The 11776-nt window shown below is 38.1% G+C and overlaps 3 protein-coding genes across 3 annotated transcripts; 2 read left to right on the top strand and 1 right to left on the bottom strand.

The window, feature by feature from the left end:
• Positions 1-1681: 1681 nt before the first annotated feature.
• Positions 1682-4887, top strand: LOC148915247 (phosphatidylinositol 4-kinase gamma 2-like). Its single transcript, XM_089041067.1, has 2 exons — positions 1682-3841; positions 4292-4887. Exons 1-2 carry the CDS (start codon positions 2468-2470, stop codon positions 4667-4669), a joined length of 1752 nt encoding a protein of 583 aa, XP_088897193.1. The 5' UTR covers positions 1682-2467; the 3' UTR covers positions 4670-4887.
• A 1982-nt stretch (positions 4888-6869) lies between these two features.
• On the top strand, positions 6870-7811 carry LOC148915246 (uncharacterized). Its single transcript, XM_089041070.1, has one exon. The coding sequence runs from the start codon at positions 7022-7024 to the stop codon at positions 7646-7648; it is 627 nt and encodes a 208-aa protein (XP_088897196.1). The 5' UTR covers positions 6870-7021; the 3' UTR covers positions 7649-7811.
• A 963-nt stretch (positions 7812-8774) lies between these two features.
• LOC103337747 (GDSL esterase/lipase At4g10955-like) lies at positions 8775-11511 on the bottom strand. The gene is made up of 3 exons (XM_008240916.2): positions 11221-11511; positions 10421-10534; positions 8775-9971 (listed from the first exon to the last, which is right to left on the bottom strand). The coding sequence occupies exons 2-3, from the start codon at positions 10480-10482 to the stop codon at positions 8981-8983; spliced, it is 1053 nt and encodes a 350-aa protein (XP_008239138.2). The 5' UTR covers positions 10483-10534; positions 11221-11511; the 3' UTR covers positions 8775-8980.
• Between the last annotated feature and the right edge of the window lie 265 nt (positions 11512-11776).

Here is an 11776-nt window from a genome sequence, read left to right as displayed (position 1 = left end):
AAAAAGAAACAAAAATTAGAAAAAGAAAAGGTCCACACATCAAGCCTTTTCATTGCATGACAGACCATTATGATGTTCTATAATTCAGGGACAAAATATTTGCACAACAAAGTGTACAAATCGCTTTTACATCTTTTGATGAAAATTCAGAACGGTTGAAATTAGAATGAATCAAACTAAGCAAGTAAAATAGTATTATATGTTTTGTATTAAGAGTGATGCAAACTTACCTATATAGGGCAATCGGGTTTCGGTATAAAAAATGGGACATATTGTTCTAACTAACTGCTCTAACACACGTCTGTTCAAAATTTAATTTTAAACGTAATATATATTATGTAAAATTTAATCTTAATGATGAACTCAGCTTAAAGCCACTCCAATGCATTCATTGGAAAGTAAAGCCCATGTTCAGTGTACTCTACCAAATCTTTTGAGGAAGAACCCTCTTTAGTCTTTAGAGGCCAGATAAAATGAATATTTACTCTTTTTTATTGCATTCTAACTTATAAAAATGGCTTCAAATTGTTTAAATATATGCAAATATGAGACAAAATAAAACATCAAGATACGATTGAAATTAAAAACGAAGATAGTGCCGACTACTTTTGCAGATATGTAATGTAGATTGGGGACCCTTTTCGAGTGCAACGGAGATCAACTTGGTCCTTCAACCCAAATGCTTAATTAACATTTAACAAGGACATGATTAAACAAATAATTAAAGGAGGGGGAAGGGGGGTGAACCTCAATGCATGTGCAAGTTGATAAGTTAACTTTAATTAATTGTTATTAAATCCTTAATCTTTGTACCAAAATTGATCAGCTGTAGATGGTGACAAATTGGTCTGCATGCTTTATTCTTCAGCTTTATGTTGATGACAAATACACGTGTGTGTGCAGTGCAGTGGACATGTGGAGCAATTATACAAAAAACCAACCACTTAATTTCAAATTATATTTTTTGTTGGGGTAAATAATTTCAAATTATATATTGGCACTAATGTACGTACGTGGCATCTTTTTTTTATATTCTTTTTTTTAAAAAGAACTTGTAATTTAAAATTTTCTGATATATATAATATTCTCTTGGAGCTACATCAATGAAACAAAGCTTATCCAAAAGCATATATATATATATATATATATATATATATTAACCATGTGCTTTCGCGTTTGTGAGATGCTTTTTTTAAAAAAAAAAATTTATTTTATTTTATGATTAAAAAAGATAATGAGTAGTTGTATTTCATAAAAATAAGATCTATTATTTGTTTTTTTTTTCATTTTAATTTTTTTTAATATGAAAAAGTGTGAATTTACCATATTATTTTCATTTAATTAATAATTTCAATTCTTAATGCTTGCATTAATCAATTCATTTCAGATTTTGAATGTTTCACCATTTTCTAAGATTTTAAAAAGCCTCTTTGCAGGCACGAAAAACGTGCGAAGAAGCTAGTATATATAGATGCAAGTGTTTTTGGAAGTATTTAACGTTAACATGGTTCATGTACTTATCTAACTAAAGCCCTTTTGGCTTAATTTTTATTATTTTTAATTTTTCATAAGTGATTTTATTAATCCAGAAAAGAAAAAGGAAGAAAAGAAAACTGTAACAATATTTAGATATTACAACTTACACCTGTATTTTAAAAACGAAACACCTCCCGTTATAGCCGTTGGGTCAAACCATTTATATAAAGCCAACGGCTATAATACCGTCCCCTCCTCTCTCTCTTCGCTTTTCTTCAGTCTTTCACTCTCTCTCTCTTATCGACGACATAATTTTCGGACCAGAAAAACTCGGGGGAGAATATCGCGGGAGCTTTAGAAGACCCCGAATTTTTACATCCCATTATCGGAAAATGAAAAAACTCGGCTCAATTACTCGGCAATTAATCGCCACGCTTGTTGGTCATGCAATTTAAGCCCATTTCCTTTGCCCATTTCATTTGATTCTTTCCCGTAAGGTAAGAATCCACTCTCTCCTCCAAATTGCAATTCTCTGCCCTAATTCTTTCTATGAGAGTTTTTCCATTACCCTCAAGACCCCAACTTTTCAATTTACAAAATTAGACTGTTTTTTTTTTTTTTGAAATCTTTGTGGGAGCTTCAAGAAGAAGTCGGATTTTCTTTTTACATTTTTCTTTGATTTAGGCATCTGGCTTCGTGCAAAGGGTTTCTCTTGAATCCCGGGGATTTGGAATTCTATTTAAATTTCATTTCTTTCTGGGGATTTTCGATTTTTTCCCTTTTGTTTAGCTCTGTCAATCTGCTGTACAGATTTTGGTTATTGGGTCTTGTTTTTCTTTTTATTTTTTAGCATCTGGGTATTTGATCAATGTGATCTAGGGGCCTTGATTGTGTAGGGCCAATTTGGATATCAGTAGGCAACAGAAACAAAGAGGTCCTGGTTTTTTCATTTTGTGGGGTTTGAAAAAAAAAAAGTTGAAGTCTTTGAAAAATGTCTGTTGCTGATGTTGCTCTGAGTCCGATTCGGAAAGAGTCGGTAAATTCTGCTGCTGGGTTTTTTGAAAGCCACCTGGGGCATTTTTCTAGCGAATCAATCATGTTATATCTCCGGGTTTCCGGCTCCGTGATTCCTCTGCGTGTTTTAGAGTCGGATTCGATTGCTTCAGTGAAGCTTAGGATCCAAACATGCAATGGATTCGTGGTAAAGAAGCAAAAGCTTGTTTTCGAAGGCAGGGAATTGGCCCGGAACGATACTCTCATTAAGGACTATGGTATCACTGGTGAGAATGTTTTGCATTTGGTTCTTAGACTTTCTGATCTTTTGCATATCACTGTTAAGACCATTTGTGGAAAGGAATTTGATTTCCACGTTGATCGACATCGAAAGGTCGGGTACCTGAAGCAACGGATTTTGAAAAAGGGGAAAGGTTATGATCCAGAGGACCAAGAACTTTTCTGCAACGGTGAAAAGCTTGATGACCAGAGGCTTATTGATGATATTTGTAAGAACAATGATGATGTTATTCACCTGGTGGTTCAGAAATCTGCAAAGGTTAGAGCTAAACATTTTGACAAAGATTTGGAGCTTTCAGTTGTGGCACCAGTTTCTGATGAAAGAAGAGAAGGAGTCAATGGAGTAGCCAACCACCGACCCGAGGGGGTTCCAGTTGTAACCTGGGAGTCGGCTTTTCAAAATCCAGATTTCTTGTTGGAACCAATTATTGTCAATCCCAAGGTTAAAGTTCCCTCTTATGTATGGGACATGTTTAACTCTACATTTAATGGTTTGCAGAAGGGCAATCAACCTATAAGATCATCTGAGGGGACTGGAGGAACTTATTTCATGCAAGATCCTTCCCAAGAGTTTATTTCTGTTTTCAAGCCTATTGATGAGGAGCCTAATGCAGTGAACAATCCCCATGGCTTGGCCGTATCTCCGGATGGTGAAGGTTTGAAAAGGGGAACAAGGGTGGGAGAAGGAGCCCTGAGGGAAGTTGCAGCATACATATTGGATCATCCCAAGGGTGGGCCTCGCAACTTATCAAGAGAGGCTATTGGCTTTGCTGGTGTGCCTCCTACAGTTTTGGTTAGGTGCTTGCACAAAGGCTTTAATTATTCGAAAGGGTATGAAGGCTCATTAAAGAATGTTAAGATTGGGTCATTGCAGATGTTCATGAAGAATGATGGAAGTTGTGAGGACATGGGTCCTAGTCGTTTCCCCGTGGAGGAGGTGCACAAGATTAGTGTGTTTGATCTAAGAATGGCAAATGCCGACAGGCATGCCGGGAATATTTTGTTTAGAAAAGGGGAAGATGGTCAGACTGTGCTCATTCCAATTGATCATGGATACTGCCTTCCTGAGAATGTAAGTAAATGCGCTTTGGCTTTCATGCTTTGCTGTCTTAGTAATATCTTAAATGTTTGCACCATCGTTCTTTCCATTGCCTTCTTTTCATAATTTTCTGTGAATTATGAAGCTGTGGTTGTAGATTCTAACATCCAGTCACAGATGTTCATTTAATCTCCATGTGGGTGCAATAGGGGTTCATGTTGGATCTAGGTTGAAAATGACTCTTTAATGGGTTAATAAATTTCCAACTTAAACTAGGGTGGTCTTTAATTCTTTTATCTTATCTTACATCTAAATAGTTGGAGCAGTGTGTTTATAAATTTTGTTGGTTGGTGCTCTTTCTTTACCTGCCAGAATGATTTCCGTACACCTGTATTTTTCTCACCATATTTTCGATCATATAGGTTTGATTTGGGTTTTTTTATTCTTTTAACTGATAATAACCTTTCTTTCCTCTGTCTGCAGTTTGAAGATTGCACATTTGATTGGCTTTATTGGCCACAAGCTTGCCAGCCTTATTCTCTTGACACCATTGAGTACATAAATTCTTTAGATGCTGAACAAGATATTGCACTTCTGAAGTTTTATGGGTGGGATATTCCTATTGAGAGCGCCCGCACGCTCCGTATCTCCACTATGCTTCTGAAGAAAGGGGTAGAGAGAGGTCTCACCCCCTTTGCTATTGGGAACCTCATGTGTAGAGAAAATATAAACAAAGAATCAGTGATTGAGGAGATTGTGCGTGAAGCTCAGGATTCCTTGCTCCCTGGAATGAGTGAAGCTGCATTTCTTGAAGCCATCTCCGAGTTCATGGATTTGCAGCTCGACAAGCTTGCAAAATAAATTTGCATCTATTTTATAGGTACATATATGTATGTATTGATTGAATGACCAGTCCATTTTTGGATGGACTGCAGGTTGTATGAAATGTGGATGGCTTATGAAGTTTCATATAAGCCTGAAGTTTCCCTTCATTTCTGTCAATTGATGGAGAATATACCAAGACTTCTGTCAACTGTTATTTAAAATGGTCATGAATAAGATCTATTCCTATTTATGTATTGTATTACATCATTTTATTAGGATTTTAAAATATATATGTAGATATATCACCAATCTGGGAGTTGAAGCCTTTCACAACTACTACAAGGCATCAACCCTGGTGACCTAAGTTTTAGAGGTTGGGAATCATGATATAACCCTACTGTGGTAGCTAATGTTTGTCTTTAAAAGTTTTAACTCTTGTGTTTTAAATATAAAATAACCAAGATTGGAAGCACCTATATATATGGAGATATATCCTGCATTGAGTTTATTTCTGCATTCACCTGGTGTGATTAGAGTCTGCTTTTACAACAATTAACTTATGCACAACGGGAAAGATGCCGATAATTGCTAATCTGCTCTTAGATTATTTAATGTAGGTGTTTAATTTTAAACACCCAACAATAGGGAATCACAAAATGTCAACAAGCACCAGCTACTTCTGAACCTAGAGACCACTAGCTTGCAGCGGCATCTTCTTCTCCATGATTGATTATCATCCCCCACAGGCTCAAACTGAAAACTCAGCATTGCTGGTTTGAGAATCTCTCTTTCATTCAATAATAAACTGGAGAAATTATGGTTTGCTGGTTCTCTGCCAAAAGCCCATGTGAGTTTTCCTCTGTTTGAAAATTGAAACCTGCTCTGTTGGCACTATCTAAATGAGCCCAAAAAAAGTGAGGGAAAAGCACTTTTTCAATAAAGTGATTTCCATGCTTCATCTTTTTTCTTTTACCATGAACAATCTCTAGCACAACCAGTTCTAATAACAGATGCAAAGTTACACCTTCAAATTATGCAATCAGTTTCAGGAATATTATGTCAAAACAGCAGCTGCAGCATCAGAATTGTTCTGATTTCAACATGCTCAATATGACAAACTTTGAACTAAACTCCTCCTCAGCAAACTCAATCTTTGCTGAAAGATCCCAACAGAAGTTTTAGCAAAATTTGCTGACAGAAAGATTACCATTGGCAAAGGGAACATTAATCTTAAACACCTTTTTGTATAATAATAATCCTTCTCAAGTTTGAGTGGCCCCCATTTAAGAACATTATAAACTTATCTAAATTAAGATTCTAATCACCATTTTGTCCTAAACTTTTAGCCGCTCTTACCATAATTAAAACACATGCACTTGTTATTCCCACTCAACGTTAAAACAAGCATTATTCATCAAATTACATTGTTATTCTTCTGCATGATTAAGAAGTCTCATTTCCATTTTGACGAAGATATAAGATTTTTTTTTTTTTTTAAATTGAAATTACATGGATTAAAATAACCCATTTTTGCTATTTAAAAAAAATGCAAATTTACCCTATCGACATGCTTGTGCAAACTTGTCAGACCCACTTTCCTAATTGTCTTTCTTGGGCCCACCCCCCATTTAATTCTTGAAACCTTCAACGGCTTGGATTGCATACTTGCATCCACCCGTGGACCAAAGTCCATGCCCCAGCAAGATAGACATACAGACAGCAAAAGCCCCACTCTCCATCATCCAAGAGTAGAGAACATTTTCAAACTCAACCAAACAGAAAAACCTGTGTCTAGTGCTTGCTTTTTCCTCACTAGTTCAATTGACTTTTAATCCTCATTTTGAATCATAAATTTAATGGTGTGCAAGGAAACAAAGGATTAGGTTGATGACATTTATCAAGTTTATGCGGGGTTAAATTCATAAATTCATAATCATCCATTGATTTTGTAGTATATTATATCATTATAAGAAGAGACTCGTAACTTAAGTAATTAGAATAGTTAATAATATAGATTTTACCAAATTTATAAATTGTGAACCACTGAGTATCTTAATTCTCGCTTGTGATTTAAAATTTGTCCAATAATTTAATTAAGTCAGAGAAAAATTACCCTCCAAATTCAAACCGAAAATCAGAGAAATGAGAGTTTTTTTCCCACATTTTCACGCTTTTGTCTCAAACTCACCAGGACCCCTCAACCGCTTACCATTCAATATATACACTCAAAACCCACACACATACAAACACAACCCCTATATCCTCTCTCTCTCTATAACACTCATTCTGTCTCTCTCCTCTGTCTCAATCTCAGTCACACAGATCCACACTGCTTCACCGCTTCTCTTAATTTCAATCTTCCTCTGTTAAACTCAAAATTAATTAGCCATGAACAAGCCTCGGACTCAGAGGCCCAAACCTCCACCTTCTGGTCGCACAAACCTCGCCTCCTGCATCGTCGCCACAATCTTCCTAATTTTCGTCGTCATCGTCATCCTCATAGTCTACTTTACCGTCTTCAAGCCCAAAGACCCCAAAATCTCCGTCAGCGCCGTCCAGCTCCCTTCCTTCTCCATCCAAAACTCCACCGTCAACTTCACCTTTGCCCAATACGTCGGCGTTCGGAACCCGAACAGGGCAGCTTTCAGCCACTTCGACAGTAGCCTTCAGCTTCTTTACTCCGGAAACCAAGTCGGGTTCATGTTCATACCCGCCGGCAAGATCGAAGCGGGTCAGACCCAGTTCATGGCCGCCACTTTTGCAGTTCAGTCGTTCCCGGTTAACGATCCGAATCGGGCTGTCGGGTTGGTCCAGAACCCGTTGGGGCCCACGTTCGGGGACGGGTACAGTGGGTTGAGTGGCACCGGCGGACCCACGATGGAGATTGAGTCGAGGTTGCAGATGGCAGGTCGGATTCGGGTCATGCACTTCTTCACTCACCATGTGGAAGCTAAATCTGGGTGTAGAGTTGTGATTTCTGTGAATGATGGATCTGTGTTGGGTTTTAATTGTTAGCTGTTAGTTTTGGGTTTTCTTTCTTCTGATGAGTGAAAAAGGGTGTAGCTTTTTTAGTTTTTGCCAAAATTGGTAACTTGGGTGCCCAATTTATTAACCCATTTGATCAATGGAAGTGTAAAAAAGAATTGATTTTTAACAATTAATATCTCTTCAGCTGTCATTATGCATCCGTTTTTGTTTTTGTAGGAGTTTTGGGTTTCTTTATGTGGTGTTAGCTGGTCATAAATTCATAAAGCTGCAAGCTTGATTAGCTAGCAAGCAGAAAGCTGAAGGTTGATTTGATGAGTTGGAGTAGGTAGAGATAATTGGGGTTGGCAGTGGTGTACACTGTGGAGAGGCTGTAGGAGCCTTGAAGAAAAGGGAGGGAAGGTGGGAGCAGTGGAAGGGAGGAGCTTTTTGCTTTTGCTTTCTTTTTTTTCTTTCTTGGGTTTGCTTAATGTTGAGAGAGAGAGATTAATTAGAGTTTAAGTAAAGGTAGATCCTAAATTCCTAGTCTTGCAGTCGGACTAAATAGAACAGAGTTGGCCAATTATTTGGGGCATTTAAGGCTGAAATTTGGGGTTATGGGCCCCAACTCCCAGGTCCCAATCATCAAGTAAAGGATCTTAACTGTGCCTGTGGAGCCCTAGCTTAATATAATCATAGGGATGAGTGAAAGAGTTTGATTGTGAAGAACCACTACTGTTTAATTCACCTTTTCTAGTTTGAAAGTGTGGAAACATCAAAGTAACCCAACCAGTAATTGGCGGTAATTCAGTAAACATGGTGAATGGGATATTGGCAATGGTAAAAAAGTGTGCTTTTGCCAAAGAGAAAAACAACAGGAAATGGCAGAGTGGCAGCCATGGTCATTCATCGGGATTCTTTTTTTTTTGGGTCAAGATGGTCATTGGGATTCGAGTATGTGTTTTTTTGACTTTCTCCATGTTTGTTCACACTTTGTTGCGGCTTGCGGGAGCAATTTGGGACCATTCCCAGTAAAAAATGAAAAGCAGTACGTAATTATTTTTTTGCCACCACAATACCTTTTCTATTAATTTTAATTTTTACCTATCGATCCGTCATTCGAATGAGAAGTGATGGCCCTCACTTCAAGCATTAAGCCACCCATGAAAGAAATCAGTAGCTTCAAATGAAATTTCCTTTCTGCAACTCATAATTTACAACTCTTATGCCATTGCATTCACACAACCAAGCAGCTCCCTACTTGCTCCTCCTCTTATGCCATTGCATTCACACAATCATGGCTGATGAAAACAAGATTGGAGGCTGTTTGACTACTTAAAACCACGAGTACATGGAAAATGATCAGAACAATTACACCGAAAACTATCTGTATTTGTGAACCTCAGACTGGAGTTGCAGATCGTCTCTCCACCATTGGTGAATTCCATGGGCTTCTTTGAGATCCCGTGACCGGGTCAAATTAACTGTCAGGTTTGCAGAAGGAATGAGGTGCAATGGAGGCTCCGGCGCTGGCTGCTTTCCCATTGCATGCATTAGTAGACCCCCAAGAGAATTCTGGGTTGCTAACCTCTCAATGGCTCCTGCTCCAATGTCCTCCATCTTCTTCCTATGTTCAAAATACCCGATATATTCGGAGCAGATGTCATCAGCTGGATTGACAAATAGACTAGGGAACCATGCAGACAGAGTAGTGAAAGGGTTTTCTTCTGAATGACTTCTCTGTTGTGGTTGTTGTTTAGCCTTCATAGCAAGAGTGAGGCCGGCTGTAATCACACTGCCTGCAATCCGAAGCCCGTGTTTCACTCTCTTGTCCTTAATCCTCTCTATCGGGGCAGACACAAACGGTGGATTGAAGAGAAAAGATTTGAGGAAAATGCCATTGCTAGCCATAGTTTTTCCAGCAAGCATTGCCATGGCTGACCCTAAGGAATGGCCAGCTAACCAAACATTTGAATCACCTACTGCAGCAACCATATTCCGGACAGCTTGCATAGCAATCTCAAAGCGAGATGTCCGGTGAAGTCCATTTCGGACCACCTCAACATCCAACTCAAGATCTCGTGAGACTGAGTCATTCTTCGTCAAGGTGCCTCGGAAGGCAATTACAAAACGAGGTATTCCCTCAAATGGGGAGTTACAAAGAGAAGGAGGAGGTTTGAATTCATAAATGGCACCAAAGATTGAGAAACCAACATCATCCACAAGCTTGCGGAGCAACTTAAAATGGAAGAACTCCCACCAAGGAGGAGCAAGGGCTTGGGGCCCTTCACGTTCCTCTTGGCGGTCCCGCTCAACAACATAGACACCCTGAACCAAACATGCAGCAACAGACCTTTGATGTTGAGTATTCTGCCTGCGTACAGTGGCACACATTTTAAATTCCATATCATCTTGCAAATTCAAAGAAAAGTAATTGATTCATATCGACAATGTTTTGCCTAAGAAGAATGATTCAAGCACTAAATTCCTTCAAATTGTGTCGATAAAAACCCTGGGTCAAATTAGAAGAACAGAAACCCTTGAGTGATAATTGCAATTGTGAGTATTATCGATGCACACATAATCTAACAAGCATATAACTCCACATAACAACAAAACAGCACAATACCATGCATCTTAATATGGCTTTTTTATTAGTTCAAGATACAAAATCAGCCGATTAGCATTACTGTCAATCACAAGAACTTCCTCCATACCATTTTGATAAAGAAAAACACACTTGATTCCAAACCTAAAAATACTATTCATTCATCTTTTGAAAGAAACTGCGTGGGGGTGGAGAGGCAGAGTTTGAGGTCTCACCAATCAATGGAAGTTAGGTGTAATGGCCCTGAAAGGTCGAAACATTCCCTCTCGGAGGCCATTTACACCACGTGTTACTCTTTCTATTTCCTCTTGATATCCTCAGAAGCTGTTCTGCTTTGCACAAGTACAGAAAGTGGTCAGTACTCATTAAATATATCATGTACTTAATATAAAAAAATGGAAGGCATACATACACTTATGAGAAATACAGAGGACCAAAGAACATGAACCAAATTCATGGTTTGCCTTATTTTTCATTTCTTTTTTTACTTGGTTATAAATTTCCCTTAATTTTTTTTTCACTAAGCAAGGATATCCAAGAATTGCTTTACCAAGCCATCCCCAACAAGATGTATTGTGAAGTGAAAAACAGTTTCCAAGCCCATATTTTCATCTGAATCAATTCAGATCTGACAAGAAGCCAACCCCAAACAATACGACATAAACTCCAGATAGATCCATTAACTTTCACCATTTTGAGATCAAAACTAATCAGAAACAATGAAAAACTATCAACCGAAATAAAATCCGGCCCAACCCATCATAAGATTCAAACATATCTGCAACAAGAACAGACACACCAGAAAATGCCAAACCAAAAACAAAGAAGAAGCATCAGCAGGGAGACAACCACACAATTAAAATAAGCTAAAATGAACCCAACATCTTCCACATTTCTGACAGGTAACAGCACAGAAAGGAATGCCAGAGATTCAAAACAGTTGAATTACCAAATACAAATCGATTTGTGAAAACAAATTATTGAAATTAAGAAACTTTTTATATAAAAAATGTACCTTGAAGAAATAAATGGTGGTGATGACAGAGCCTGCTTGTGTGATTGTTTGTTTCAAAAGGGAGGTTATTTTATATAGATCCGAAGAGGGAGGGGAGGGCTGAGCGGTTGGTGTGTTTTAGCGTTAACCTGTCTACGTCTTCCTCCTTTTAGAGATCCAAGCTTGGGTTTTGATACTTGTGAGGCTCAAGCTGTTAAAACGACCCGCTAGGAGGAGACCCCTTTTCTCTGTTTTGTCTGGGTTATGCTCTCCTCGTACGTTTAAATTCTCTCTCTTTATTTTCACCCATAAAAAGGAAAGACTAGCAAAAACTGGAAACTTTTTCATTTTTGTCAAGAAAAAAAGAATCTTTGCACCCAAAAACTTGTCATGGCATGGGTGAGCAAAATGATGTAGAAATTACCGTGTAATGTTACTGTTTTAATCAACGGAAAAGAGAGAGACAGCGACAGCCCTTCGACCTCCCATCCCATCTGTAATTATTAAAAGTAATATTGGGGTGAAAATAATGTCCCTTTTCTTTAGTAGTGAAAATTGGAAATGAAACGACCGCAAC

The sequence above is a fragment of the Prunus mume genome, linkage group LG7, assembly GCF_029339155.1.
Source record: "Prunus mume cultivar Tortuosa linkage group LG7, ASM2933915v1, whole genome shotgun sequence".
In the NCBI taxonomy this organism is placed as follows: Eukaryota; Viridiplantae; Streptophyta; class Magnoliopsida; order Rosales; family Rosaceae; genus Prunus; species Prunus mume.
The sequence above is the reverse complement of the archived record's forward strand: the minus strand, read 5'-3'. Positions and strand labels throughout refer to the sequence as shown.

Excerpts from the sequence above, each read along its gene's own strand:
- LOC148915247 (XM_089041067.1), top strand. The coding sequence starts at position 2,468 with ATGTCTGTTGCTGATGTTGCTCTGAGTCCGATTCGGAAAGAGTCGGTA. Across the intron at positions 3,842-4,291 it reads GATACTGCCTTCCTGAGAAT|TTTGAAGATTGCACATTTGA; the intron begins GTAAGTAAATGC and ends CTCTGTCTGCAG.
- LOC148915246 (XM_089041070.1), top strand. The coding sequence starts at position 7,022 with ATGAACAAGCCTCGGACTCAGAGGCCCAAACCTCCACCTTCTGGTCGC.
- LOC103337747 (XM_008240916.2), bottom strand. The coding sequence starts at position 10,482 with ATGGCCTCCGAGAGGGAATGTTTCGACCTTTCAGGGCCATTACACCTA. Across the intron at positions 9,972-10,420 it reads CACCTAACTTCCATTGATTG|GCAGAATACTCAACATCAAA; the intron begins GTGAGACCTCAA and ends CACTGTACGCAG.